The 27,540-nt window shown below is 58.0% G+C and overlaps 2 protein-coding genes and 1 long non-coding RNA gene across 9 annotated transcripts in view; 2 read left to right on the top strand and 1 right to left on the bottom strand.

Annotated features, from left to right (window-relative positions):
- Window positions 1–3,350: 3,350 nt before the first annotated feature.
- On the top strand, window positions 3,351–25,850 carry RIOX2 (ribosomal oxygenase 2). 6 transcript variants are annotated; one of them, XM_025417426.3, is made up of 11 exons: window positions 4,459–4,721; window positions 4,819–6,577; window positions 8,437–9,129; window positions 14,235–14,354; window positions 15,383–15,511; window positions 20,062–20,165; window positions 21,785–21,887; window positions 22,218–22,389; window positions 23,836–23,924; window positions 24,988–25,074; window positions 25,428–25,850. In XM_025417426.3, the coding sequence occupies exons 2-11, from the start codon at window positions 6,449–6,451 to the stop codon at window positions 25,584–25,586; spliced, it is 1,785 nt and encodes a 594-aa protein (XP_025273211.3). In that variant the 5' UTR covers window positions 4,459–4,721; window positions 4,819–6,448; the 3' UTR covers window positions 25,587–25,850. The 6 variants fall into 6 exon arrangements, 5 of the variants coding, with proteins under 5 accessions (XP_048961371.1, XP_048961370.1, XP_035565966.2 ...); XM_025417416.3 differs by having other exon boundaries at window positions 4,459–5,227; window positions 6,401–6,577; XM_049105414.1 differs by lacking the exons at window positions 4,459–4,721; window positions 4,819–6,577 and adding an exon at window positions 3,351–3,393.
- On the top strand, window positions 9,902–13,327 carry LOC125754257 (uncharacterized). Its single transcript, XR_007407981.1, has 2 exons — window positions 9,902–10,202; window positions 10,308–13,327. It is a non-coding gene; the product is annotated as an uncharacterized LOC125754257 (long non-coding RNA).
- The window catches only part of CRYBG3 (crystallin beta-gamma domain containing 3), a 102,009-nt gene continuing 100,244 nt past the window's right edge, over window positions 25,776–27,540 (bottom strand). For both annotated transcript variants that reach the window (XM_025417277.3, XM_049105407.1), the window contains exon 22: window positions 25,776–27,386. In XM_025417277.3, coding sequence (XP_025273062.3) covers window positions 27,298–27,386 — 89 coding nt within the window. In that variant the 3' untranslated portion in view covers window positions 25,776–27,297. The remainder of the gene's footprint in view (window positions 27,387–27,540) is intronic.

Raw genomic sequence — 27,540 nt, 5'->3', positions numbered from 1 at the left:
CAAAGGCAGGCACCAAACCGCTGAGCCACCCAGGCATCCCTAATTTTCTTTTTTAAAAGGGTTATTTTCCTTTTCTATATTCAGAAGCCGTTCTTGTGTGGTATACTTTTCCTTGCAAGTTTAAAAAGATTCATTAATAGATCTGTCTGTTCCCAATTACCACCACCTTAGCGATCAATCCATTGGTCATTATTAGGTCATTATGATAAGAATTTTAAAGGAAGATAAGTAATGAGTGTGCCATCGCAATGTGAGCTTCTCTCCCCAGCCGTACACGCTGTGCTAGTCTCCCAGGAAACGTCTCCAGTAGGAGCCTGTCTACTCTTTAACCAAGCAATCCAAGGCGGACGAACATAAAGCACCCGTGCAGGAGTATATCTTATTTTTATAAGAATCGTGGGCAGGCTGGTTTCAGGGTTTGTGGGTGACATATTCAGCGACAAAACTTCTCTTTGAGGAAAAGAGCCACGGCCCAAACCCAGAGTGTATTTTAATTTGCAAGTACTTTGGCAGTTGAAGGAGGCAGGTCTGGAGTATCATTTAATTTAAAAAGTTAAACAGCCCATCACTGACCTTACAGGTGTGGGCTGTAAAAGACACTAGGCTGTAAGCAAGACAAGAAAATGGGAACACTAACCAAATCCAATTTTGTAAACATTGAGTAACTAGGCTGTGCAAAGTTCTGTCTTAGTTCTTAGAACAAATGAGAGCAATTTCCTGGCTCCAAACAATTTATTTATTTATTTATTTAAGATTTGCTTACTTATTTTTAGAGAGAGAGAAAGAGAGCGAGATTGATTGAGCAAGCGAGTGTGCACACCTGAGTGGAGGCAGGGGCAGAGGGAGAGGGAGAGGGAGAGAGATTCTTTAGCAGGGGAAAGAGAATCTTTAGCAGACTCCCTGCTGAGCATGGAGTCCAATACGGGGCTTGATCTCTTGACCCTGAGATTATGACCTGGGTCAAAACCAAGAGTCAGATGCTCAACTGACTGAGCCACACTGGTACCCTATGGCTCCAAAGAGTTTAAAATATAGTTATAGAAATGTGTAAAATATGATTTCAAACAGTAATTGTATACTTTTTTTCAAGTTAGCTAGATTGATTTCAGTGAGATGTATCACAATATAACTTTGGAAGACCTCAGCCTGGGTCATTAAAAAAACCACAGCACAATGTGGTGCTTCTGAAATTGCCATAAGTCCAACCAAGATTATTCCATGGCGATATGGCTACATCAGTTAGAAGGGGACTTATTGGATGACTTTAGTCAATGAAGTGAAACATAGGCTCATGTAAAACGCTCGGTTGTATTTAATTCATTTTATGGATCATGTTAAAGATGCTGTAGTGGATTTAACAATAATTCCCCTTAGGTGAATGACATTTTACAGTTTAACCCTCTCCTGCTTACCCTATTTTACCCAAGACTCACAGCAGCTTTGTGAATTAGACAAAGCAAAATTAACCAGATGCAGATGCAGAAAATGAGGTCCAAAAAGAGGATTAGTCGATAGACAGCATGGGAATTTAAATTCTGGATTTACAATCTAATGGTCAATACAATTTTGAACAAGTTATTCAGCCTTGCTGTGCCTCAGTTTCCTTATATATATTGTTTGCAAAAGTTAGTATGATAATAATAATGGTATAGTTATTAAGTAAAATCATACATAAGAAAGAAATTACTTAGATCTTTTCCGGAGCAAATTGAATAGAACTACATAGGGGGCACTATTCACACAGCTTAAAATAATATGTGCGCTCCTTGAAATTCTGCAGTGTGAAAGCCTCATAAAACCAAAGGACCTTTGAAAACAAAAATTCCAAAAAAAAAAAAAAACCACCAAAAATTCCTAATACAAATATTAGTCACTTTATAAGTTCCTCCATGTTTATAGATTGAATGAGCAATTCCAATCAGACTAATGCCCCGTGGAAATTGGTGCACAGACCCTTAGGTTTCGGGAGTTTGAGAGGCGGTAGGGAATGATCTGGTTCAGTCTCACTTTATAAACGGGGAAACTGCACATCAGCGAATAGAGAAAGCTAAGTCCGTACACTTGGCATCCGCCTGGTTAGACCCAGTCACCTTAAAAAGTACACTCCCCCCGTGGTGATCCCAAGAGTCTTTATGCCCAGCCTCATTCTGATGCGAGGTGGGGGAAGGAGCGTGGTGCGCAGGGCAGGTGGGCCCAGGTGGGGCAGGCCCAGGTGGGGAGCCACAGTCAGGTGGCTCAAACCTAAAGCTCTGCAGGACAGATGGCTTAGGAGATCGCAGGAGGACGACGGACTTGGCTTGGAAAGGAGCCTTTTGAGGCAACACAAAGGGCATACACATAACGCACCCCACAGAAGTGCAGTTTATTTTTTGTAAGAATCGTAGACAAGTCGATTTCAGGGTTTCTGTCATTGAAACTTTTATTTATGACAAACATAAAGACCTGCTTTTTCGTGTAATGGACATGGGTAAGAATTCACCATTTTCTGAATCCTTGTAACATCCATCCTGTACTTACATGATCTTGTAGTCAAAGTACAGGGCAGAGTACGTTACCAATGTGATGTCAGTGGATTAGACGGGTTGTTTGTAGTCTTTTTCTGAAAGACAGATCTTCCTGAGAAAGTCTTTCCTGAAAGACTTCGGTCTTCCAGATCTAAATGTGATCTTGTGGAAGTTAACCTCTCCGAACTCGGTTTCCTCAACTGTACAATGGAGGTAAGCCCGAGGTTGTGGGAGGATGACCTGAGGAGCCCACGCGCCCCTTAGCGAGCTGCCTGACAGCAAGGGCTCAACTCCGGGCTTGGGAGGAGGAGTGTCAGACGAGGCCTCCTTTGTTTCCATTTGCTCACCTGTCAACCTGGTGATCAGAAACAGGCTTTGGCCCCAATCCTTTGGGTCCCCTTTGGCTGCCCCCAGAGCAAAGGACACAGGCCAGAGCAGAGGTGTTCGCTGCCCCCGGGCCCAGGTGGTCCAGGCTCCCCATCCAAACGTTTCCGACGGTGAGTCCAAAAGGACAGAGCTTCCGAGGAATTAAATAATGGCTTTTGTTCTTCTCTTCCATTGCTACAGTAGGGAAAAGCGTGCGGGCGACAACGCCGAACACCCGCCGGCACCCGGGAGCCACGTGCAGCCAGCACCGCGCGGCCCCGGCGGGGCGGGGGCGGGGCGGGGCGGGGCGGGGCGGGGACTCGGGAGGGGCAGGGGCGGGGGGGCATGCGCACGCTGCGGGGCGGCCCGCTCCGGCTCCCGCCCCTCCGCGCCCCGCCGCCCCTCCCCTCCCCGCCCTCCGCGCCCCACCGCCCCGCCCCGCCCCGCCCTCCGCGCCCCTCCCCGCCCTCCGCGCCCCGCCCCTCCCCTCCCCTCCGCGGCCGCGCGCAACAGGCCGAGCCGGGTGAGTGGAGCGGGGTCGGCCGCGGGCCCGCGCGTGCGGGGAGGTGCGCGTCCTCCGGGCGGCGGGGCGCGGGGGCGCGGGGGCGCGGGGGGAGCCGAGAGCCGGGAGCCCCGGGGCGGCCTGGCGGGCGCTGGTGCCTTCCGGGCCGGGGCCGGGGCCGGGGCCGCGCTGACGCGCTCGGTGACCCGGGGCGGGGCGGGGCGGGGCGCGCAGGCCGGGTCGCGGGGCCCTGGACGCCGAGCGGGGTCCCCGCGGGCCGGGGGTGGAGGAGCGCGGCGCGGGAAGCGGGGGGCGGGAGGCGGCGCGCCCGGCCCCGGGGCCTCCACGTGGGCTCTGCTCGGTCGTCGGCGGCGCCTGCGGACCGGCTTCACCCCGAGCCCCGCCGCCGCTCGCAGCCCGGATGGCGGCTCCCGCGGCTCCCCTGCTCCCCGGCGCGGCGGGTGGTCCGCACGTTAGCGGGGTGTTACCGCGAGTCCGGGGGCACAGCCTGGGGGTCACGGGGGGTGGGGGGCGGCGGCCCTGGGGTCACGGGGGGGTGGGGGGCATGGGGTGGGCTTCGGGGTCCAGGGGGCACTGGGTCATGGGGTGGGCCTGGGGTCGCGGGAGTGGGACTGGGGGTCCCAGGAGTCACCGGGGGTCCCTGGGACTCACAAGAGGGGCCCTAGGGGTCGCGGGAGGGGCCTGGGAGTCCCGGAGGTGCCTGGGGGTCATGGGGTGGACCAGGGGTCCTGGGGGTCTCGGGGATGTCTGGGGGTCAAGGGGTGGGCCCTAGGGGTCCCAGGAGGGGCCTGGGAGTCCTGGGGACCCTGGGGGAACTGGGGGTCATGGAGTGGCCTGGGGATTTAGGGGGGACTGGGTCATGGGGTGGGCTTGGGGTCACGGGAACGGGACTGGGAGTCCCTGGTGGGTGGGCTTGGGGGTCACCATGGGAGCCCTAGGAGTCTCGGGGGTTCCCCTGGGACCCCCGGGGAACTGGGGGTCATGGGGTGGGCCTTGGGGTCACGGGGGGACTGGGGGTCCCAGGGGTCCTGGGGGGGCTGGGGGTTCCCGGGGGGGGGGGCCTGGCCCAACGATTTCATTGGACTGACGTTAAAGGGAAGGGGCCTGAGTGCCACCCGGGACACGGATGGCCCGGACTCCCTGGCCGCGCCTCCCTGGCCGCATCCCTTGTAGCCTCGTGGTCACCAGAATACATGCATGTGGTACAGTCCATGTTCTCTCTAAAGCAGAACTAAAAAGTTAAGCACCAATCAAGGAGGACAGGCTTCCCTCAGTTGGGTGAAAAAAAAAAAAAAAGTTTCCATTCGGCCTAGGCAGCCTCCTTACAGGTAATATTTGTCAGGTGTGTGTGCAAATTTGGAGGCATGTTTGTCCTCTACGACCTGGATCTAAAACTCCTGTGGGGAATTTCCTGGGTGGATGCAGGTTTCGGGCCCCCGCCAGCAGAGGTGCCGGTCCGCTGGGCTTGATACGCGGGGCCCAGAAATATGCACGCGAGCAAGTGTTCCAGGGTGACTGCTGCAAAGCCCTGCCCTGAAGGTGACGACCACGCACCTCCCTCCCCTGGTGGGTGATAAACACCGAGGGCTAAGTTGCCGTCAGCTGGGGAGGTGCAGTTAAATGCCTGAGCTACAGCCGCCATCAGAATAATCCCCATGGAATCAACTGTTGTCCCCCAACTCTGTTTTGTGTGAGGCTGTTGAGGATTACGCCAAAGATGATAAAGGAAATTTCATTCAACCATTTCTTGCGGGGACCTGTGTGCCCTGTTCTGTGCTGGGCTCTAGAAGCTGTGTGGACCCCGTGTCGGTGAAAGTTAACTACAGAAAATGAGGTTAGGACACTTACAAATACAAGGTTCTGTTTGTATTTATCGGCCGTGGAATGGGTATCAGTGTTGGTTTTGTTGTGGAGTTCATTCTTTAAGGTGTTTAGTTGGGGTTTTTTTTTTTAAATCTCCGGACAGCTAGTAAAATATGAACTGTGAGTTTTGATTTAATCTTTTTACACTTACAGTCAACTCAGATTGGAAACATTTGTTTTTAAAAATTGAAATGCAAATGGATTTATAAACATTACTTTCAGGTGTTTAACATGCTTTGCTATTTGTAGCCATTGTTAAGTGATGTCAATTGCCTTTTTCCAGCTTGTGTTTTTCCCTGTAGCTTTATAAAAATATTTATTGTAACTTCTTTTTGGGTGGTCTGTGAGGTTTATGGGTAGGCTTGTGTTGGCTTTACTTATCTAGACAAAGGTTTTTCGTGTTTACTCAATTTTTTAGATTCTAAGATGCTTTTTTACTTTTTCTGAAATTGTGATGCATCTTAAGACTTTTACATGTTTGACGTAGTAGGGAATGTCATCTGTTCTCCCCTCTACCCCCCAAAGCTGTTAAAAACAGTGGTTGTCTTACTGTATGGGTAGTGTGAGAATCAGAAATAGTACATTTGCCCAGTAACCTCTAAGCCAGTTTCCAATTAACTGAGCCTCAAATCATTTCAATATGGACATAGAGACACAAGAAATGATGTAGCTTTTGGCAGTGTAAGTAGTGAAATTTATACTCTAGCAAAGCATTTGTTATGCAGTGCTGGGTTTATTTTATTTGTGATTGTAGATGGGAAGAATACTTCAAGTGATTTTATTTTCAGCTTAAGGATTTTGTGCACTTTGTGTAACCACACTTCCTGGTGAAAATGCTTCTACTGTAGTCGCACATTGTGCTTAAAGAAAAGCCTTTCATTGGTATCTTCCTGCTGTCTACACCCCTTACATAAATTTTAAACTGACCAATTGAGGTAAGAGATGTATGGCTGAATCTGCAATTACTTTTTCATTATAGGGTACCTCAATGATACAAACCGTCTGAACCAAATTAACACTTTTTTAAAAATTGGGACCAAGGTGCTGGGGGTCTCTAAGACCGTCTCTAGAATCAGTGATTTTGCAGGGACTTGTAGCTGATGTATCATAGCAAAAAAACCAGGTGCTTAATCTGTGACAATAGGTGTGAAATGTTGCCAACCAGGGAAGCTCCTCGGACACTTCAGAACTGATGGCTTTTACTGGGGACCGGCCACGTAGGCCTCCTCTGCCTGGCACCAAGCACCAACCAAAATTCCACACTTGCAGAAGGAAAACAGGTGTTCACTATAAACCACATGGCACGAGCAATTCAGGCACAGTGAGTCACTCTTCGCCGTTGAAGGTGGTGGGAATGCCCCTGCATTCTCGGTTCTCAGACATTAGCCGCACCCGGGGGGGGGGGGGGGGGGGGGGGGGGGGGGGGGCTGCGAACGACAGGCAGTGACTCTCCCCGCCTAGCCGAGCTCTTTACTGAATCTGTCTTCTTATCTCCTCGTGTTTCTCACCACATCGAGTTCCAAGTACTAGCAGTACTTTGTCTCTCTGAAGCCTTGATTCTTCAGTTGAGAAATCAAACTGGTCTGGGAAGCTTGAATAACAAGTATTTTCAGAAAATACATGTCTCACGGATGACGTATCCTAAAACACCAAAGTTTGTGTTTTTTCTAAGCTTAAGCCTCTACTCTTCCAGTACAAGCTTTTAGTGTCAATTTGGGCGTGTTGTCCACCTTGGTCCTATGCAAGGCACTTGATCTGAGCTGTTTACGGGGCTAGAAAGTTTAGAAGCTAAAATGAGGCCACTAGGGTTGTATATTGCCATGTTTCCACTTGCTGTATTGTTCAATTTACATTTGAGTTGCATTCGTTTATACATTAGTTGTTGCAATACGTAACACGGATTTTCAGGGTACTTTCTTGCCAGGTCAGGCCACTGTAGTCGACAGTGTGGCTGGAATACAGCTTAGTGACCGTAACAAAGGAGCAGAAAGCAGAGTTCCTCCAATGTGCTAGCCCTAGGAAACAAAACCCTAACAGGCACTCATATCTCTGGGGGAAAGTTGTTTTTTTTTTTTTTTATAATCATAATGGTTTTTAGCCTCTTTTTTTTGGGGGGGGGGGGGGGGAACCAGGCTCCTTGAAGAATCCGGTGAGAGGAATATGCCTCCTGCCCCCAAATATATAGATATACACACACTTTGAAATAGAACCTTGCAGTTTCAGGAAGCTCATGCAATTTGAAATGCCATTCTTGAACCCCAAGTGAGGGACCCCTGCGTTTGTAAGTGTGACAGGAGTTGTGGTTTGGGGGTGAGAGGTGCAGCGAGGCTGGAGGGCGTCGCCCAGGGGGTCTGCGGACCCTCGGCCCCGCCTGGGATCGGGCCGCCCGGGGGACCCCGGGGACGGGTGTGCGCACTGAACCCGGTGGGCGCCCGTCCGAGGCTCCGAGGCTCCGAGGCTCCGAGGCTGGTGCTTTATTGCGCCTCCTCTCGTTTCGAAGGTAAAGCTTTTTAAAGATGCGGCATCTGGTCTTCAGCTTTTGCTTTGCGGCCGCTCCTTCGGCCGGTAAACGGGGCTCCCGGTGAGGCGGCGGTTTCGGGAGCGAGCAGCCGTGGGCGGCCCGGAGGTTCGCTGGGGCGGAGGCCGCTGGGCCTGCGGGTGACCCCGAGGGCGGCCGCGGCTGGGGTGCGGGCCCGTCCCCGCCGGCGCCGGCAGCCCGCGGGGTATCCCCGTGCATTCGGGTGGTGCCGCCTGAAGCCCGAGCCCCGATGTCCCAGGCTGTGGCAGCGGCCGCCGCCTAAACCTCAGTAGGACCTGCCGAGGCGTCGGGGCCGTGCATTGGGGCTCCGGGGACCCCCGATAACTGCGAGTGCCCGTGCTGTGCTGTCGGGAGCTGGGGGAGGACGCGATCCGACTGCCCCTGGGGCCCGAATCCTGCCTCGGGAGATGTCACGTCCTGGGGGGGGGGCACGGACCCCGGGGGAACGGGGGCCTCGGGGACCCGGGGGAGGGGTGGGGCCTTGGGGACCTGGGGGTGGTGTGGGGACCTCGGGCCCTGGGGGAGGGGCGGGGACCTGGGGGACCCAGGGGTGGTGAGGGGGACCCGGGGGAGGGGCGGGGACCGCAGTGCGCTGCCCCCTGCGGCCCCCGCGAGCCTCACGCCGCGTCTGCCCCCCGCAGCCCGCCTGGCCTGGCCGTGCGTCCCCGCCAGCGTCCCGGCCAGCGTCCCCGCCAGCGTCCCGGCCAGCGTCCCCGCCAGCGTCCCGGCCAGCGTCCCCGCCAGCGTCCCGGCCAGCGTCCCGGCCAGCGTCCCCGCCAGCGTCCCGGCCAGCGTCCCCGCCAGCGTCCCGGCCAGCGTCCCGGCCAGCGTCCCGGCCAGCGTCCCGGCCAGGGTCCCCGCCAGCGTCCCCGCCAGCGTCCCGGCCAGCGTCCCCGCCAGCGATGCCGAAGGCGGCCGAGCCCCCGGGGCGTGGGTCGGACCAGGGGCCCGGGCCCTGTAAGCGGGCGAAGGCTGCGTCCGGCGGCCCCGCCTGCCCCCTGAACTTCGCCAGCCCCCGCCTTCTGTTTGGAAGCCTGATCGCGCCCGTGGAGCCCGAGACTTTTTTCAGGGAGTTCTGGGAGAAGCAGCCCCTTGTCCTCCGGAGGGACGACCCGGCGGTGGCGGCCTACTGCCAGGCGCTGTTCAGGCTGTCGGATCTCAAGAGTCTGTGCGGCCGCGGCCTGCTCTACGGCCGAGACGTCAACGTCTGCCGGTGCGTCAAGGGGAAGAAGAAGGTCTTAAATAAAGCCGGCAGAGTGCACTTCCTGCAGCTGAGGAAAGATCTGGATCAGAGAAGGGCGACGATTCAGTTTCACCAACCTCAGAGATTCAAGGTAACGGCTCCGGGTCGCAGCGGGGCTCGGGCGAGGGCAGTGGGCCGCGGCCCGTGGGGAGGAGGCCCCTGCGGAGGCCCGTGGGGATGAGGCCCCCCCGCGGCCTGTGAGGATGAGGCCCCCCCGCGGCCCGTGGGGATGAGGCCCCCCCGCGGCCCGTGGGGATGAGGCCCCCCCGCGGCCCGTGGGGATGAGGCCCCCCCGCGGCCCGTGAGGATGAGGCCCCCCCGCGGCCCGTGAGGATGAGGCCCCCCCCGCAGCCCGTGGGGATGAGGCCCCCCGCGGCCCGTGAGGATGAGGCCCCCCCGCGGCCTGTGAGGATGAGGCCCCCCGCGGCCCGTGAGGAGGAGGTCCCCCCGCGGCCCGTGAGGAGGAGGCCCCCCCGCGGCCTGTGGGGATGAGGCCCCCCCGCGGCCTGTGAGGATGAGGCCCCCCCCGCGGCCTGTGGGGATGAGGCCCCCCCGCGGCCTGTGAGGATGAGGCCCCCCCCGCGGCCTGTGAGGATGAGGCCCCCCCGCGGCCCGTGAGGAGGAGGTCCCCCCGCGGCCCGTGAGGAGGAGGCCCCCCCGCGGCCCGTGAGGATGAGGCCCCCCCCGCAGCCCGTGGGGATGAGGCCCCCCGCGGCCCGTGAGGATGAGGCCCCCCCGCGGCCTGTGAGGATGAGGCCCCCCGCGGCCCGTGAGGAGGAGGTCCCCCCGCGGCCCGTGAGGAGGAGGCCCCCCCGCGGCCTGTGGGGATGAGGCCCCCCCGCGGCCTGTGAGGATGAGGCCCCCCCCGCGGCCTGTGGGGATGAGGCCCCCCCGCGGCCTGTGAGGATGAGGCCCCCCCCGCGGCCTGTGAGGATGAGGCCCCCCCGCGGCCCGTGAGGAGGAGGTCCCCCCGCGGCCCGTGAGGAGGAGGCCCCCCCGCGGCCTGTGGGGAGGAGGCCGCCAGCCTGATGGTTCCCCTGCCTGTTCCTCTGGAGACGGTTCCAAGCTAGGACACCCTGTGCGGCCCCTCGGCCGGCCGTTTGGATCACCCAGCAACTCGGGGACATGGCTGGGAGTCCTCACGCGGCAAAAACGAGGTGGCAGGTTCGCAGAGTAACAGCAGCCCCCGGGGAGCTGTCCTGCGGGGCGGTTATGCCTCGCTGTGCCGTAGACATTTCTGTTTGGTTTGTCCTATTATTACGATTTAAGGCCCCGGCAGCGTCAGGTGCTCATTTTCTTCTTGAAGCTGCTTCCCTTTACTGCTTACGTGGAGCTAAGTAGAGGCTTCAGAGCGCGATCAGATGAGGCCCCAGAAAGCGGCCACCCCTGCGAACAGCCGCGGGGTAGCGTGATGGGGCCCTGGGCCTGCTGGGCGGTCGCAGGTGGCAGGCCGCCTCCACGCGCAGGGCTGGAGACTGGCTAACTTTGTATTTTTTCTATATCAGAGCTTAGCGCTCAAGAAATAATTGGCCTCCTCTGTGCTCAGTTTCTGCTTCGTAAAATGCAATCTTCGCTTGTTCGCTTCTGTAGAGGTCTGAGAGCTCCACCTCACGGGTGGCCCGGAGCAGTTGAGGGCCTGTTGTGAGTTCAGAAATCCCGTCATGAGCCAGAGTGGCGGCCCGTGAGGGGGGACAGCGGCTCACGGGCTTCTGTGGTGCCGATTCTGGCTGTGTGGTGGCGCCTGGGACTTGGCCATCAGTTGGTCACCGGTTATGTTGCTTTGTTAGAGCCATTGGCCAAATCTGGCGAATGCCTTTTCCTCTCTGGTCTAAGGGATCTCGAACCCATTTGTCCTCTGGATACAGTGGAAGTGCTCCTAGATGTCTCGGGACAAGTCCCGATGCCACACAGTTCCCCTCATGCAGTCGCAAGAAGCTGAAATGTCTCGGGAATGCCAACCATTTGGCCCAAACACCCAAAAGGAATTTATAAATAACTTGCCAGACCAAGTCATGATTTGAACTCGGGAACTACGGGACACCACGGTGCTTGTCTCTGAGCCAGTCCTTGATGAGAAGCAGCACTTTTTAAAAAAGTGGGTGTTAGGCACCTAGTAACTATGAACAGAAAAGGTCAGGGAAGTTAATTATATGTAATTTGGTCACAAAGCAGTAGAGAGTTATTTGGCTTACGTGTGCTGTCCTTGGTGGCTGTCGTCTCTGGGCTTTGGCATCATCTTGGGCCTCTCCCTGCACGCCTCTAAGTGCCTCGCGCTTCTCTCTGATTCCCGGTGGACAAAAATGTATTTCCTTTGCCCTATTGACTCCGCTCTCTGGCGGGGTTTGTGAAAGGGAAGGGAGAGCTTTCTCAGCCTAAACACAGCCCCCGGTAGACTGGGATGCACCCTGCTTGTTCTCTTTCACCGCTTGAGAGACCTGGAGCAGCTGTAGGGGCTCACCCCCTCACAGGGGGTGCTGGGCTCTAAATCTTTTATTAGGAGGTTTTGTGGTGTCTCTGTGTATGTGTTTAGGAACGTGCATATCAGGACACCTGGGGGGCTCAGGGGTTGAGCATCTGCCTTTGGCTCAGGTCCTGCTCCTGGGCCCAGGGATCGGTCCAGATGGGGCTCCCCACAGGGAGAGGCAGGCTCCCTCTGCCTGTGTCTCTGCCTCTCTCTCTGTGTCTCTCATGAATAAAGAAAAAAAAATTTTTTTTTTAAAGGAAGGTGCGTGTCAGCATCACGATGGAAGAAGCCTAGAGGCAGTTCGCCAGGGCCAGAGTACGGGGTGCCTTGTTTACTGGGGCTCAGAATGGCACAGCCTGTTCTGGTTGGTCTGGAAGCGAATAAGGAGGTGATCAGGGAGCCGGAAGCTGCTCCCCACCTCGGGATGGGCCATACGTCAGGTCTGGGTGAATTTACCAAATACACCTGTGCTCACTTTTGAACCTTCTTTTTATTATTATGTATTTGAGAGCATGAGCAGGGGAAGGGGGGCCGAGCAGGGGGAGGGGGGCCCCTGAGCAGGGGGAGGGTCCACCCCCAGCAGGACCCCCACGGAGCACAGAGCTTCATCCAGAGCCAGAGGTCGTGACCTGAACCCACGAACCGCGGGTGCCCCACTTTGGAACCTTCCCAGAGACACGTGAAGGAGGGCGCTCCTTGCGGTCTCGGTGTCACAGGTGAACAAGCTGGAGGTCGGAGCTGTGACTTGTCCCTGCTGCCAAGGAAGGACTTCCGACTCCAAACTCGAGGTGTTTTCCTACCGACTCTTAAAGACCGTGATGGAAACGTAGCGCGGCCTCGGCCAGTTTTGGCCTCTCCGTAGCTGCCCCCGGCTTCGGGGCCTGGCAGACGGGCCAGGTCTGATTTCGGTGGCGGGGCGGGAGGGAGGCTGCGCCGGGCCACTGCCCTGGGGCCTCCGTGGCACCCCGCACCGTGGGCAGCGGCCCTAGGAGCCCCGCGCGGGCCTGAGCCCGGGGTCCCCGTGCGCTTCACGGAGGTCGCTCTGCGCTGCGCCCCACGGGTCCCTGGCCCAGGCCTCATCTCACAAAGAAAGAGCTGAAGTCGTTCCGTCTGTCACTGCGGCTTGGGGCGGGGTGGGCCGACCTCTGCTCTTCCCGGCCGGCCGTGCGCGGCAGCCTCGGAAGCCCGGGGACGGGACGGGACGGGATGGGCGAGAAGCTGGGTAGCGGCGGCCCCAGAGGCCTGAGCTGGGAGCCCCGGGGCGCCTCGGCCCCAGCGGGAGAAGCCCTGCGCCGCTGCTGGCCCGGGTCCCAGAGCACACGCGAGGGCGCCGCTGGTGGCACCGCCCATGGCACCGCGGGCCCTCCCTGGGGGCGCGCCCGACCCCGTGCGGCTGCTCGGAAGCCAGGGAATGTTCTTCCCCTGTGAAGCACAAGCCGCCACCTGCCGCTGGAGTAGCCCCGGAGTCCCCCCAGCGTGTCTCCCAGCGCTGCCTTCACCCCCCATCCTGCCCCCTGATAATACCTTGAAGACCGTAGACCCTTCTCCAGTTAAATGGCACGACTGAGTCCCAGGCTCGTTGGTCATCGGTTTCCTCCGCACGTTTTATTTATTTATCTATTTATTTATTTTTATTTTTTAAAGATTTTATTTATTCCTGAGAGACCCGCAGAGAGAGGCAGGGTCACAGGCAGAGGGAGAAGCAGGCTCCTGCGGGGAGCCCGATGTGGGACTCCATCCCAGGACCCCAGGATCAGGCCCTGAGCCGAAGGCAGACGCTCAACCACTGAGTCACCCAGGCGTCCCTCCTGGGCATGTTTTTAAAGATCTGCTTCCGTACTTGTGTGTGGCAGGCGCCGTGCGTTCCTGTACTGCAGACTGAGCGTCTGTAAAACCCGTTAGCGTCCTCGTGGGTGACTCGCATTTTCTTTAACATGATTCCCAAAGAGGCCACAGAGAGCCCAGTTAGCTGCGTGCTCCCCTGCTTCGGGTTCCTCGTCCAGACAGCAGACGTCGTGACCCTGCGCCCTGTGACCAGGGCTGGGGGCGGGGGGCATATAACCAGCAGCCAGAGGTGCGGCCTGGCAGGGAAGGGGTGCTCATGGGCCTGAGGCCTGTGCCCCTCCCCTCCCCTGCGATCCTACCTCCCCCAACCTGAGGAACTACTCTAGAGCTCCCCCTGCACCCCCCACCCTGTAAACACTTGTTCTCTAACAAGTCGCCCCCCATTTCAGTAAGTGAACCAGGCCTGGACCAACCGCCCAGCCCAAGCGTCCCTGCCCCTGTCGACACCCCAACACCCCCATGTACTCAGGCTGCTTGGCTGAGCCAGTGCTGCTTCCAGGGTGCATCTCATCTCCCTGTTCCCCCACCGCCCTGGCCACCCCTCACCTGGGCTCCCGGCCTCCCCCTGATCCCTCGCTTTGCTCCAGGCCCCTTCTCTACACCGGAGCCCCGGTGAGCGTTCAGAAACGTGAATTCGCTCGGGTCGTTGCCCTGCTTCACACCCTACGCGGCTGATCCCTGGGTTTTCCGTGGTGCTCGGTGCTGGGCTGGAAGCTTCCTGAGGGCAGAGGTGCCGGCTCTGCCGCAGAGTTCCCGGGGCCTGGAACGTGGCCTGGAACGTGGCCGCTGTGCAGCGAAGGCTCGCTCCAAGGCAGCACGCACTTGCCCTGGTTTCTGAGGTGTCTTTCACGTCCTCTCCCCACTTCTTTCTGTTCTTTCTCTTTCAGGATGAGCTTTGGAGGATCCAGGAGAAGCTGGAATGTTACTTCGGCTCCTTGGTTGGCTCCAACGTGTACATAACCCCTGCCGGGTCCCAGGGCCTCCCGCCGCATTACGATGACGTCGAGGTAAGAGGGAGGCGCTGCGCCCCTCTGGATAGGTGTCAGGGTTCAGTTCGATGCCCTGTCCCTGCTGTGTGGTCCCAGAGATCCTGACCTCACCCAGGTGTTGGGCCCGGTTAGTCCCGCCAGATGGTTTCCTGCTCATCCTCAAAGGGGAGACCTGGTTTCCAGCCTTCTGCGGAGAGCTACACATTCCCACGAAGCAGGTGTTGATTGACTTGGTCTGCAGAAGGCCGTGATTGGCTTTTTCTTGAAGTCATAACGTAAGGGCTTTAGGAAAGTGAGGTCACAAGTAATCCTTACATCTGCTTTCACTTGGTTCTTTTTTCTGGAGCTTCTGAAAATAGATATTTTTTCCGTTTGTGAAAATCTTGGGGCAGCTTGAATGAAGGTCACGGTGTACTTGAACGCGGGCACCTTGTCAGGTGTGGATTCAGCCTCGTGTGGCTGCCAAGCAAGTTAACTCTTTGGCTTGGGTGTTTCATCGTTTTATGTTTATGCTAATAAAAGGTCATGAACACAGTTATTAGTCAAAAGCCCCTTTTCCCCCCTTTGAAAGCAACTTGATACCAATATGTTGCCAAAACCTTTTGTTTTTGTTTTTAATATTTTAAACAGAGCTTTCAAATCTCTTTTGGCTGAACTAAGAGTAAAAAGCTTGACATTTTCCTGTCTGCCAAGGCCAATATTAGGGATTTTAGACCCTGAGGAATATCTGAAACTTGGCCTTTCCGTCAGAGATTCTGGGCTGTCAGCTGTCCGATGGAAGGAGGTGGTGGGACAAAGGAACCCCATGAGGTTTTATTACACTGAAGAGAGAGAATTTCCTCCCAGGAGCACGGTTCACGATTACCTGTTTTTAAAAGTTGGACACCAGCCGTGGCAACTTTTATTTAAGTGTAGAGTGACATGCATCCCTCCCTGATCTCATTTTTATTTTTTATCTGAAATTTGGGAGGGCTAGCCGTCTAGAACCGCCGTGCCCGGTGGTTGTCAGGAAGCTCTCTGACACTCGGGCCCGCGGCTCCCCGTAGGTCTTCATCCTGCAGCTGGAGGGACAGAAGCACTGGCGTCTCTACCACCCCACCGTGCCCCTGGCGCGGGAGTACAGCGTGGAGGCCGAGGAGCGGATTGGGAGGCCGGCCTACGAGTTCACGTTGAAGGTACGCGACTTCCTCTCGGCTGGTGCTCCCGGGCCCGGCTGGGGCTTGGGGTGCAGTGCTTGGGCCGTGGCCCCTGCGGGCGGGCCTGCAAGCGCGGGGCAGCGTGGCGCTCGCTCCTTAGCACCTGAGCTTCCGAAGGGCAGTTGGTGTCCGTGCTTGTAGAATGGAGCTGCAGAAACGGGAGATGCGTTTTCCAGGCAACCCGTCTCTAAGTATAATCCGGGTTCAGCAGGAGTGGATTCTGAATCCACTGACCGCTGGGTTCTCTGGAGAAGAAGCGGAAGGGTTGGCTCGGGCAGCTGCACCAAGTCCACGTCAGCCGTCAGGGCTGGGCTGCCGCTTGCGTAGGCCGAGCACAGCCAGGGACCCCCCTTGTTCCGTTGGTATAATTCTCCTGATTAGACCATAGACTCGGTCTGCAGCCCCCCATCCTCCCCGAGGGTGGCCCCAGAAAGAACAGTAATCGCGCTGGGTGTTAAGGAATCTTCCTCTGGGAAGCGGGGGGCTCGAGCCTGCTGGGTTTGCTGGCTCGCAGCGATGGCGCAGGGGGTCGGGTGGCCGTCCGCTAGGCGAGGGTGCTGAGGACAACGCCCTATGGGGATAACAGGCCTGGAATTCAAGTCCTTATGTTAAGACCTAATAGCTCAAACCACTCCACGCAGTCTTCCGACCTGATGTACTTGTGAATAGGGATTTTTGCATTTCTTGTGTCTTGGTTACCTTACTCGGTGTCATGAGGCACTTTCTGGATTTTAAGGACTTTGCCTGCTTGCCTGTGACTGGGACAAACCCTCTCCTACTTTAGGACGTGTGTTGTTCATGTTACAGGATTTCTGAATAAATGGGGTCAAGGTAGCCCTCGCGGTTTTTAAGGTCTTGGTCAGCGGTCAGCAAACTACAGCTCGTGGGCCGAAACTATGCGCCGTGGCCGCTGGGTTTGTCCGTGATCCACGGCCGCCTGTGTCCCCGTCCCGCCGGTGCGCGCCCAGGCCTCACGCCCTGTCCTAGGATGACCGGGGACCGCAGCCGTTGACCCGGGGCCTCAGAAGGGCCTCAGCAGCCCGTGGCCTCGGGGCAGCGCTGTCCCTAGGCCCTTGGTTGATTTTTTCAGGCCAAAGCTGAGGCGTCTGTGGTGCCCGGGGCCATGGCTGTCCCTCGCCGGGGCCTGGCCTCCTGCCGCCTTCAGGGTTGGTCTTGGTCTGGGAGGGGGGTGACCTGCAGGTGTGGGTGCTGTGCTTCTGCCAGGGGTGCAGGGACAGCTGGGGGGGGGGGGGGCGACGCCCATCCTCATCTCACCACATTCCGGCGGCCCTGGGTTCCCCAGAGGAGGATAGACCGTGGCCTGCCACCTCTGCCCCATCTGGCCCCTGTGTGGACCCCGGGGTATAAGTCAGGGGAGCTCAGGCCCCAGGCCCTGTGGCGGGGTGGGCGCGGTGGGCACAGAGGCCACCATGACGGGCAGGGCACCAGGTCAATGCCCCGGGTCAGGCCACCGGGATCAGGGCACGGGGTCAGGGCACCAGGATCAGGGCATGGGGTCAGGATGCAGGGTCAGGGCACCAGGTCAAGGCCCCGGGTCAGGGCACCAGGATCAGGGCATGGGGTCAGGGTACCAGGATCAGGGCACCAGGATCAGGGCACAGGGTCAGGATGCAGGGTGAGGGCACTGGGATCAGGGCGCGGGGTCAGGGCATGGGGTCAGGACGCAGGGTCAGGGCACCAGGTCAGGGCGCGGGGTCAGGGCATGGGGTCAGGGCCCCAGGCTCCTACGGGCCGCACCAAGTAGCCTGGGACGCCGCTTCTGCTGCCCCCTCACCGCTGCTGTTGTCCGCAGCTTATTCATCTCCGTGTCCTCCGTGTGGACCGGGGTCGTGGTCCCCGTGGGCCGCGAGAGTCCAAAAGGCCGTGCTGAGGGACACGGGCCGGTGCTGAAGGTGCCCCCGCCTAGGCCGTGAGCGGGCCCTGGGGTCCGGGGGTGCTTCTCCTCACCCCCCACCCACCCCGTGTGCTCCTAAGGGCTCCCAACCCCCTGGGGAAGATCTTTCAAGAAAAGTTAAAATAAATGCGGGAGGAGGGGGCTCCAGGCGGCCTACTTCCTGCTGGGGCTCAGCGGCCCACAGATGCAGGGCCTGGGCGGGCACAGGCAGCGGGGCCCCCGGGTGGGCAGGACACGGGGCGCCCGGACACGGCCCAGGTGACTGGGCGGCTCTCCCGGGCGCAGGGGACCCGCTTCCGGCCGCGCTCGGGCCCTTCTTCCAGCTGCAAGGCCTGCGCCCTGTGCCCAGGCTGCCTCCCGCCGCCCGGTCCGCTTCCCTCCACTGGTCCGCTCTCCACTAGGGGCCCCTGATCCCACTCTACCCGCCGGTGGTCCGGAGGCCTCGGCCTCCTTGCCGTGTCCAGTGTCCTGAAGATTCACAGGGGCTCCCGGTGAGGACGCCCCGGCTTCCCACATCTCCGGGCACCTGCCGCGGTGGCCCCACTTCTCTCCTGCCCTTGGCTCCAGGCCCAGCAGCTTCCTCCCCTTCCTTCCCCCCCCCTCCCCCCCAGAACACTCCCCGGGTTCCCTCCCAGCAGCTTGGTGTCCCCAGCCACCCCCCACCCATGGGGGGTTAGTTCCCTGTCCCTGACGTGGTCTCAGTGCTGTGTCCGGCCTCCCCCCGCGCCTCTACACCCGAAACTCCGCTCTGGCTGCTGACTTAACGTCTCCAGGAACAAGGTACAGGGAACTGCAAGTGGAATATTCCGAAACTGCCATTTCCTGCCCCAGCCTCCTGCCCTGTAAATGTGTCACCATCTCCTTCTGTTGGGGACAGAGCCCTTGGATGTGGGTCTGTGCCCGAGCCTCCCAGTGGCTCCCCCGCTGCACACTGTGATGCAGCCGTGCCCTGTCCCTCCGCCTGGACCCCCGGTGTCAGTCCCCGAAATCCAGAATAAAAGCCAAAGGCCTTCAAACAGCGCAGAGGCCCGTCCTGTGGCCCCTCCGCTGCCCTCCCGCCTCCCCCTCCTTCGCACTGACCGAGGCTTCTCAAGTGTGCCAGCCTGTTTCCCACCTCAGGGCCTTTGCACGCTCTTCCCTCTGCCTGGAATCCTCGCTGCCCGGTTGGGGGTTGGTCGGGGTTGGTCGCAGGGCTGGGAGCTCCTGCCTGAGGCCTCAACTCAGGGGAGTGTAGCCCAGTGCGATCTGAGTGCCGCCCTCCTGCCCCAGGCACACCCAGCCCCCCACACCTTGCCGTGCTCCTTTCCTCTCCTCCTTTTTCTTTTGCCCTCGGGCATTTCCCACCACCTGACCTTACTCATTCACGCTGTGTCTGCCTCTGCCTCGCTGTGTCTGCCTCTGCCTCGACTGGCGACTGGCGTCTCCTCCTGTTTGCTCTCGTCTCCCATGAACCACAGATAGGCCTTTGCTTCTTGCTGGGGGCTCTGTGCCCAGCACGGTGCCTGGCGGGGGTGGGGGGCTGATCCGATTGTGCGGTAGGAACCCGTGAGTGCATGAAAGTCCCTTTAGCCGGTGGCGCCCAAGGCTTAGCGGGGCCGTAACTGGGGGCAGAGCATTTCCCTGAAGCACCGTCCCTGCCGTCCAGGGGTCCAGGGTGAGGGAGCCCCCGGAGAGCGCTCAAGAATATACTTAATCCTGCTTTAAGGAAAATCTTAACGTTGAGAAAAGGTGCGTTTTTTTTTTTTTTTTTAAAGATTTATTTATTTATTCATGAGACAGAGAGAGGCAGAGACACAGGTAGACCCAGCGCCCTCCCCTGCAGGGAGCCCGACGTGGGACTCCATCCCGGATCTCGGGGTCACGACCTGAGTGGAAGGCAGGCGCCCAACCGCTGAGCCGCCCAGGGGTCCCAAGGTGGTTTGTTTTGTTTGTTCTCAATCTACGCATCAAGCTGCGCGGGGGACCCGTGCTCGCGGTGCCGCTGTTGGTGTTTTGGGCCGGGGGACAGGGAGGTGGCAGCTTCAGGAGTGGTTGAGGGGCGAGGTTTGTGTCGCCTCATGGCTGGGGGGACACGAGGACTGGTGGAGGAGGTTCACCTGCCCAAGGGTGCGACTGACGGCCCGGGACAGGCAGGGTCACGTGGTTTGTCTGTCCGTCTGTCCGGGAGACCACCTGTGGGCACGGCCTGGACCTCTGCACCGGCCTCTGCACGTGGCCTGGCCCGTGATCCCGTGTCAGGCCCTGGCCTCCGTTTCACAGGGGAGGGGACTGAGGCTTTGGGGGCTCCCTGATTTCCTGGGGCCCCTAGCCAGTCGGTGGCAGCACCCGGTCGCTGCTGGAGGGGGTGCAGGGCGTTGGGGTTGCCACCCCGATCCGTGGGTGGGGGCCCAGATTCACCTGCACCTGGTCTCAGCCGGTGAGCCAGCCAAGCAAGTGACTTCGGGTCCCCGACCTTGTGCAGACTGGGGGCTCGCAGTGACTGGCCCCCCAGGGTCGCGTGGCGGCAGGTTCTAGATGCGGCCCGACCCTCGGAGCCTGCTTCGGTCCCCGGAAGACCGTGAGGGCTGAGCGGGCGCCTTCCCTGCTCACCCCAACCCCGTGTGTCCCCCCTCAGCCGGGAGATGTCCTGTACTTCCCCAGGGGGACGGTTCACCAGGCAGATGTCCCTCCGGGGCTGGCGCACTCTACCCACGTGACCATCAGCACCTACCAGAACAGGTAAGCCGCCCGCCCCCCAGATCTCCGATCCCCCTTGGGGTTCTTCTCTCAGGCCCCTGGCAGCCTCGGAGCCCTTCGGGTCGTGCCTGCACCCCCGGGACACCCTGCGGGGACACCTGCGGGGACATCGGGAGCCTTGGGGGTGGTCCAGCAAGGCTCCCCCAGCCTGGGCCAAGGGACCACAGCCGCGGCTTAGTGACCACCTGCGCCTGTGCTCGCTCGCTCTCTAAAGGTGTTTTTTTAATTGCAGTAAAAGACTTAAGAGAATATTCCACTTTCACCATTTTTAAGTCCACAGTTTGGTGACACTAGTTGTGTTCATACCGCTGGGCAGCCGCCAGCGCTGTGTGTTCCAGCAGTTTCATCTCCCCACGCAGGACCTGTCTCCCCCGCGACCTCTGGATCTTTGTTAAGGTTTCCACTGTAAAAAAAAATTTTTTTTAATTTTATTTATTCATGAGAGACACACAGAGGCAGAGGGAGAGGGAGAGGGAGAGGCAGGCTCTCTGTGGGACTCGATCCCAGAACCTGGGATCACGCCCTGAGCGACCCAGGCGTCCCGGTTTCCACTTTTTATTACAAGTTCATGAAATGTCGTGGGAAAGGAAGTCTGGAGCCGCGGGCCCTGAGGGCGCAGGTGCTGGAACCCGGTTCCTCGTCGGGGAGGGGGGCGGCCCGCAGGCCTGGGCGGTGGCACCTCCCCGAGACTTCCCCCTGGCAGTGACCTTGCCGGGTCCCCCTGGGGCTGCCCGTCGGGAAGGCACCAGAGCCGGTGTGGGTGCTGGGCCCGCGGGCAGGGGCCCTGGGCTCTGGGGGACGTGCCCTGTGCCCCTGGCGGTAGGAGGGGAGGCGCCTGGGGGAGCAGCCGTGGGACGAAGCCCGTCGGGTGGCAGAGGCTCGCGCTGGCCGGCAGGAGGCCCCAGGATCCCGCTGCCAGCCAGGCCCGGGCAGGTCCTGGTCCCGGTCCCCCCCGGGGGACCACACCTGCAAAGCGGGTGTGGCTTCTGCAGGGATAGGGGGGCACAGGTGTTGGCTGACCTGCCGCCCAGGGCGGGTTTCCATGTGCCCAAAGGGCGACGGGAGGGCAGGGGCCGTCACCCGCTGCATGTGGTACAGGGAAGGTGGACCCCAGTAGTAGCGCCGGGGACTCGGACCCTCCCCCCCACACCCGCCAGTAGTGCCGGGGACTCGGACCCCCCACCCCCCCCGCCCCCGCAGACTGGGGTCCTCCCAGCAGCTGCCGCCCGAGCTGGACAAGCGCATGTGGGGGGGCTTGGAACTTACCACCGTTGGGTCGTTCCCCGGGGGCACTGCCCTGCTGGGGGGACTGGGGCACAGGGAAGGCGTCACCAACCCCCAAGGGGCGGCGCCCAGGACCCCGTGTTCCCCGGAGCGGCTCTGAGCAGCGACCTGCCGCAGGCCCGGGCGCGAGCACCACCCACAAAGCCCACCTTCCATCACAAACCCTAAGTTGGGCCCCGACCTTCCTCCCTGACGGCCTGGGGGACGTATGGGGGCGCCCCCCCAGCTGCGTGTCTAGGGGCGGGGGGGGTGGGGCACAGAATCCCCTGGGATTTCCTGGGCCCCTTCCTCCTGCCCCTTCCTCCTGCCCCTTCCAGTTCCTGGGGAGACTGCCTTTTGGACACAGTTTCGGGGCTTGTGTTTGATGCGGTGAAGGAAGACGTGGCGCTCCGGGCCGGCATCCCCCGGCAGCTGCTCCTGGTAAGGGTCATCCTGGTGAGGGTCCGGGTGGGGGGGCCACGGGGCCAGCGCCAGCAGCGCCTGCCTGGGCGTCCCCAGGGTGGTCCCTTCTGCGAGTCCCGCGGGCCTGCCCGGGCTGAGTGCAGGGCTGGGGGGTGTGGACCCAGAGCCGGTGCGGCACCCCCTTCCAGGTGTCGCCCCCTTCCAGATGTCCCGGTGGCAGGGCCAGTGGGAATGCTGGCTGAATGGAGGAGCCATGTGGCCGGAGAGGGGGTGCCCCTGGAGACCTGGTGGTCGCTCGGGCCCTGCTGGGCCCGGCCTGGCAGGAAGCGCTCAGGTCCGTGTTTCCAGCAGGTGGAAGGCACGGCTGCGGCGAGGAGGAGGTTAGGCGGCCTCCTGAGGACGCTGGCCGACCGGCTGGAGGGCACCGGAGCGCTGCTGGCAGGGGGCATGAAGAAGGACTTTGTCACCCACAGGCTCCCCCCCTACCACGAGGGAGACGGAGCAGAGCTTTCAACGCCAGGTGGGGCTCGTGCTTTTCTTCTAGGCGGTCGGGGGCTTTCCTGGGTGGGCTCCGGTTTGGCAGGTGGAAGGCGGGAAGCACGTGCACCTGCGTGTGTGTGGCGTGCCCGGGTGGCACCTGCTGCAGCTCCAGGCGCCCTGCATCGTGGGCGTGTCACGGGCACACTGAGTACCGGAGGGATGGGCCAGCCTTTGCCATCAGCAGGTGACACGTAAAAACGCCCAAGTTGTCACCAAGCTTCCCCAAGTCCCCGCGAGCACTCTGTGACCGGTGTAGGCTGCCCACGACCTACCCCTTCTGGACAGTGGTGACGGCGGACCGTCAGCGCAGCGCCCTGCAGTGGGACTTGCTGCAGCGGGGAGGACCACTTGGTGTGGGGGGTCCTGGGCCAGCTCAGTGACAGTGTTGCAAGCATTTGGAGGGGTCAGGCCTGACGTAGGGGATTTTTCAGGAAGCTTGAGAAAGCAGGGCTCTGTGCCGGCATCCGGCGTGGACGCGGGCAGAAAATGGGGAGTGTGGCTGGGTCTCCTGCGGGCAGGAGGAGCGCGGCGGGCTGAGCGTGCGGTTAGGACGGCCGGAGCAGGCAGAGACCCTCAGGCGGGGCCAGCTGGCCGTTTCTGATGTTCGGACAACGTTCTCGCCTTTGCCGCAGTCCTGACGTGCGTACGGGGTGGCCGTGTGTCCCACTGGCTTTCTGTGGAATCATCCACTCAGGACAGTGAGACGCGGCTGCGCCAGCCCTGCACCGAGTGTCTTTTTTACTGACATTCGTGGAAGCCGTACTTCCGGTGGGGAGCGCCACGGACGGTCGGGTCCCCTCCAACACGGATTCCAGTTGGTCTCAGTGTGACCCTCGGGGGAAGGTTCGGATTTGTTTCCGAATAGCAGACCCTCCCCAGCACGTACCGCGATCGTGAGGACGGTGTTCGGGAGTCCTGTAGTGAGCGGGCCGCGTCCCCTCAGCGCTGACCCTGTGAGGGGGTCCGCCGTTACTGGCTGCTTTTCTACAAAGTTAAATCCACCTTGCAAAAGACTTCTTCTTGGGAACTTTATTAGGTGGCTTTTGTGCCACGACGCTTGACCTGCACAGATGGAGTTGCTGTGATCACACTAGTCCTGGGGAGAGGGTGCGGTTTGAAGTCAGGTGGTCGGTGCGTCCAGGGTCTGCGTGTAGAGCCGGGGTCAGCTGGCGGCTAGAGGGAGGGAGTGCTGGGCGCAGAGGGCGCGGCGGCGGGGACAGCTGTGGGCTCCCCGGGCGCATGTCCTACCTGATGCATGGACTGCACCTGTGCTTTGTCACACGTCCACACGGTCACAGTGAGCGCCGCAGCACCTAAGCTGTGCTGCAGGAGCATAGGTACAGGGGAGCCGACGCCTGAGTTGGAGGGCACCCCATGTGGGGTTCACCCGCACACAAATTTGAGCCCGGCTCTCTGGGTCTCCCAGGTGGACGGGTGCCAAGGCTGGACAGCACGGTGAGGCTGCAGTTCAAAGACTACAGCGTCCTCACGGTGGGACCGGATCAGAATCAGTCTGTGAGTACCCGGAGCGGAGGCGGCTCCCCCTACCCCCGGCAGCCATCCATTCTCCTAACCTAGAGCCCGGACTGCAGGCCACGGTCAGGGTGCTGGATCTCTGCTGGAGCTGCCTTCCCGCCCCGCTTCCCCCGTGGTGAGCCTCCAGGCCCGGGCCGCACTACTCTCGCTCGCTCACACCCCTCCTGTCCTCTACGCTGCCCAGTCTGTCATGATTTGTGGTTTTGTTGATGCTCCTTCTCAAAAACTGTCTTCTAGATCATGGAGGAGAACAGTTGTTTCCCATTTGTATCCCGTGACCTTGTCCCCTAGCCCTCTGCTGCTCAAGGCTGGCTTCCTGATGCGATCCTGGGCTCATGGGAAAACTGCCAGCAATCCTCCATTCCTGGGCTTCTTCTGGTCTGGGTTGCAGCTCCCCTGTTTGTTACTGAAGTTCCCTGTATCGTCCCAAGGACTCTGGGAACTGTCCTGGGAGGAAGTCCATGAAGGACTCGAGGGGACGAGAGCAGCTAGATGTGTCCACCACCAGACTGTCACAGCGTTAATGCTGCGCATACACTCGTGTATTCGTCTCTAACCTTATCTACGTGGTGACAAGGACCGGGTGAGGGCCCTGCACAGAATGCCAAACCGCCCCGTGCAGGACAGATAGACGGGGAAGCAGCGGTTACTGGGGCGGCCACTCTAGGAGGTTTTGATAGATCCCACAGCTGGTATTTCTCAGGTAATCTTCACCCCATGGTGCTCACAAATAGCCAGCCTGTGTGTAACTGGGAATGTCCTACTCAGGATGTAAGAAACCAGTGCTGGTGGATTAAATGAAACTTAAGTCACTATCTGTTAAGTGGTTGCTTTTGCATCAAACCAGGTTTCTGCTGATGTTCCCGCAGCTGTACTGTTTGTTTTACATACAAATAGTGACCTGAGGAGTGTGTACACCGTCTACATAGTTCGTGCCATATATCCGAACTCGGTGCCAAAAAGATTCTTGGTGTTGAAGTGTATTTTCGGAAAACCCTCCTAGTATTGACCTCAATAGTGTGTGGGTTTTTTTTTTTTTAAGGATGAAACTCAGGAAACGATGGTTTACATCTATCATTCCTTGAAGAACAGGAGAGAGCTGCACATGATGGGGAATGAGGAAACAGAGGTCTGTTCCAACCTACCCGGTCTTTCCTGGGGAGTTATGGCTAGGGCCTGCAGCGGGGGCTGACGTTTCACACACTCGACAGAGCCCCTGCACAGCGATGATCACGCCAGTCGGTTCTGTGACAGACACACACGTCCACCGGCTTTAAAAGATACGAGCTGGGACCTGTAGCCTTGTAGGAAATGTGTAATAGATGAGGCATCAGTGGTTTGGAATGCTTCGTATTATATAAACTAGGATATGGGAATCAGCAGTGTTAAAGGATATAAAAAACTGATATACTGAGACCCGGCTAAGTTTTTATGAAAATATCACTTTAACATTTCTCACCTGACTAGTTTCTCCTCTTTCAGTCTCACGGACTCCGCTTTCCTTTATCACATATGGACGCTCTGAAGCAAATCTGGGGCCACTCGACTATATGTGTCAAGGACCTGAAACTAACTACAGATGAGGAAAAGGAAAACCTGGTGTTATCCCTCTGGACAGAATGCTTAATCCAGGTAGTCTAGGGCCGTCCCAGAACCACGGTGACCGACTCAGCCGCACATGCAGAAAGAAGAGCAAACATTTACGTGCCAGGGAGCTCCTGGTGCTTGGAGCCCGCAGCTGGGAATGGTTCTACGACAGCTTTCCTTACGTGAGACCTGCCTGGTTCTGGGAGGCAGGTGCACAGAAGAAAGAGGAGACCAACAAAACTGTACTCTCGACAAACTCCTTTAATCCAGTGTGATAGAAAAGGCACAGCTCCAATAAATGTATCACTGAAATTTAAATGTTGTTACCTGGCTTTGTTCTTTGGAAGAAACAACTTTAAAGAGCTTCATTGGCTCTACAAAAATCTTTCAATTAACACAAAGAAAAAAGTTTTAAATTGGTTTTTTACAATGAAAATATACATACATACCTTTGTGTATACACAACCCTCCTCCCTGAAAATAAAGTTACCCCCATAAGTTTCATTAAATACTGCCACACTGTGAGGGGCGCTCACATCTAGGGCATACAGGACTTTTACAGGTGCTGCTTCAGAGATGACAGAGCCTGAGATTGAAGGAAAAAATTTCAGTATTTACATGGAAAGACCAAGTCTCTATTAAAAATGCTCAAAATAGTGGGTCTTTGTGTTTAAACAATTCACTGTTATTTTACATTCTAAAGTGCTTATAGGTTGATATTTAAAAATATCACTGGAGTATTTAATCTTTCTATATAAAAATAGATTACGTTTCTGCTTTCTGGCAAAAGTTCAGGATGAAGGGAACAGTTATCTCAATGTAAGTTTAAAACCAACTCAGGGAAAAATACTTAAGAACTGTATAAATTTTAAAGGTGGTAATGATTAAATGGAAATGAATAACTGAGTTTTCAGCCATTTCATTAAATAAAATGGTATATAGTCAGAGCTCAAATACTGCTTGGTTTTGATTAAACATTTGAAACTTCCCTTTACTACTTCGGGCAGACAAAGAAAAATTTGACTAAATACTCCTTGAGGGCACATCATGCAACGTCTAGGAGGAGGTCTCAGCACCAGGGCAGGTGAGTCACCCAGGAGGGCGTCAGTTAAGGAGAGCAAGGATGTCACAAGGTTATTTGTGCTTTAGTTTGGCTACAGATAACATGCCAACACTTGAGCCTTTTTCCCAACGAAGCCGAGGTGCTTCCCTGGGGTCAGTTCCAAGTATGATACTTAACGGTGCGTTGGTTAGGTAAGCCTTAAAGGGTTCTTCACTGAGGCTTTAACAGAATACAGCAGCTTATAGGAGGAGGCCCTATTAAATGTGTTCAGGCATTGCTATAAAATGTATTCTTCCTGCAACAGTATGACTTGACCTAAAGGAACGTCTCCCTGTGCTTAGCACCCACACCCCCACCTCCTAGGATGTGAACACCTAATGCGGGGTGACAGTCCCCAGTGTCCCACAAGGGCCATCAGCAATAGGACGGGGGCCTGGTGGACAGGAGAGAAAACACACTTGGGATTTGCTCACCAAAAGCTGATCAAGCAGGAACAGAACCTTTTGCAGAAATCAGAACGTGTTTTTCACAGGAACACTAAACAACTGGCAAGAATACTTGTGTTTCCATGGTTAAGAGAAATGGTCATGGAAGCTGGGGGAAAACTTCATTCTGCTCAGTGATGCAGCAGTGTAGCTTCCTTCTCCTTGGGACGTGGAGTTCCTCCTTCCTCTGCTCTTTCTGGAGATGTTGCAGACGCTCTCACAATATTTCAATGTCCCATTTCTGTGTCTCTTCTCCCTCCAGGGGCTGATTTACAATTACATGAGTCTTGTCATAATAATTTCCTCCTAAAATAGAAATTCCAAAAGAAAAGATTTGTTCACACGGGTGCTTGACAATGTTCAGCCCACCGCGTGGTGGATTAACACTTCATTTCCAGTGGGAAGCTGAGCTTAAATAAGCTTTTGCTCTAAATCAGACCTTAGAACGACTCAGACTGAT

This window comes from Canis lupus, chromosome 33 (assembly GCF_003254725.2).
Source record: "Canis lupus dingo isolate Sandy chromosome 33, ASM325472v2, whole genome shotgun sequence".
Classification (NCBI taxonomy): Eukaryota; Metazoa; Chordata; class Mammalia; order Carnivora; family Canidae; genus Canis; species Canis lupus.
Note: the sequence above shows the minus strand (reverse complement) of the source record. Positions and strands in the feature narration are given on the sequence as shown.

Coding starts and splice junctions, on each gene's coding strand:
- RIOX2 (XM_025417426.3), top strand. CDS start 6,449: ATGGCTTTTACTGGGGACCGGCCACGTAGGCCTCCTCTGCCTGGCACC. Junction 9,130..14,234: donor ACCAACCTCAGAGATTCAAG/GTAACGGCTCCG, acceptor TTTCTCTTTCAG/GATGAGCTTTGGAGGATCCA. Junction 14,355..15,382: donor CGCATTACGATGACGTCGAG/GTAAGAGGGAGG, acceptor GGCTCCCCGTAG/GTCTTCATCCTGCAGCTGGA.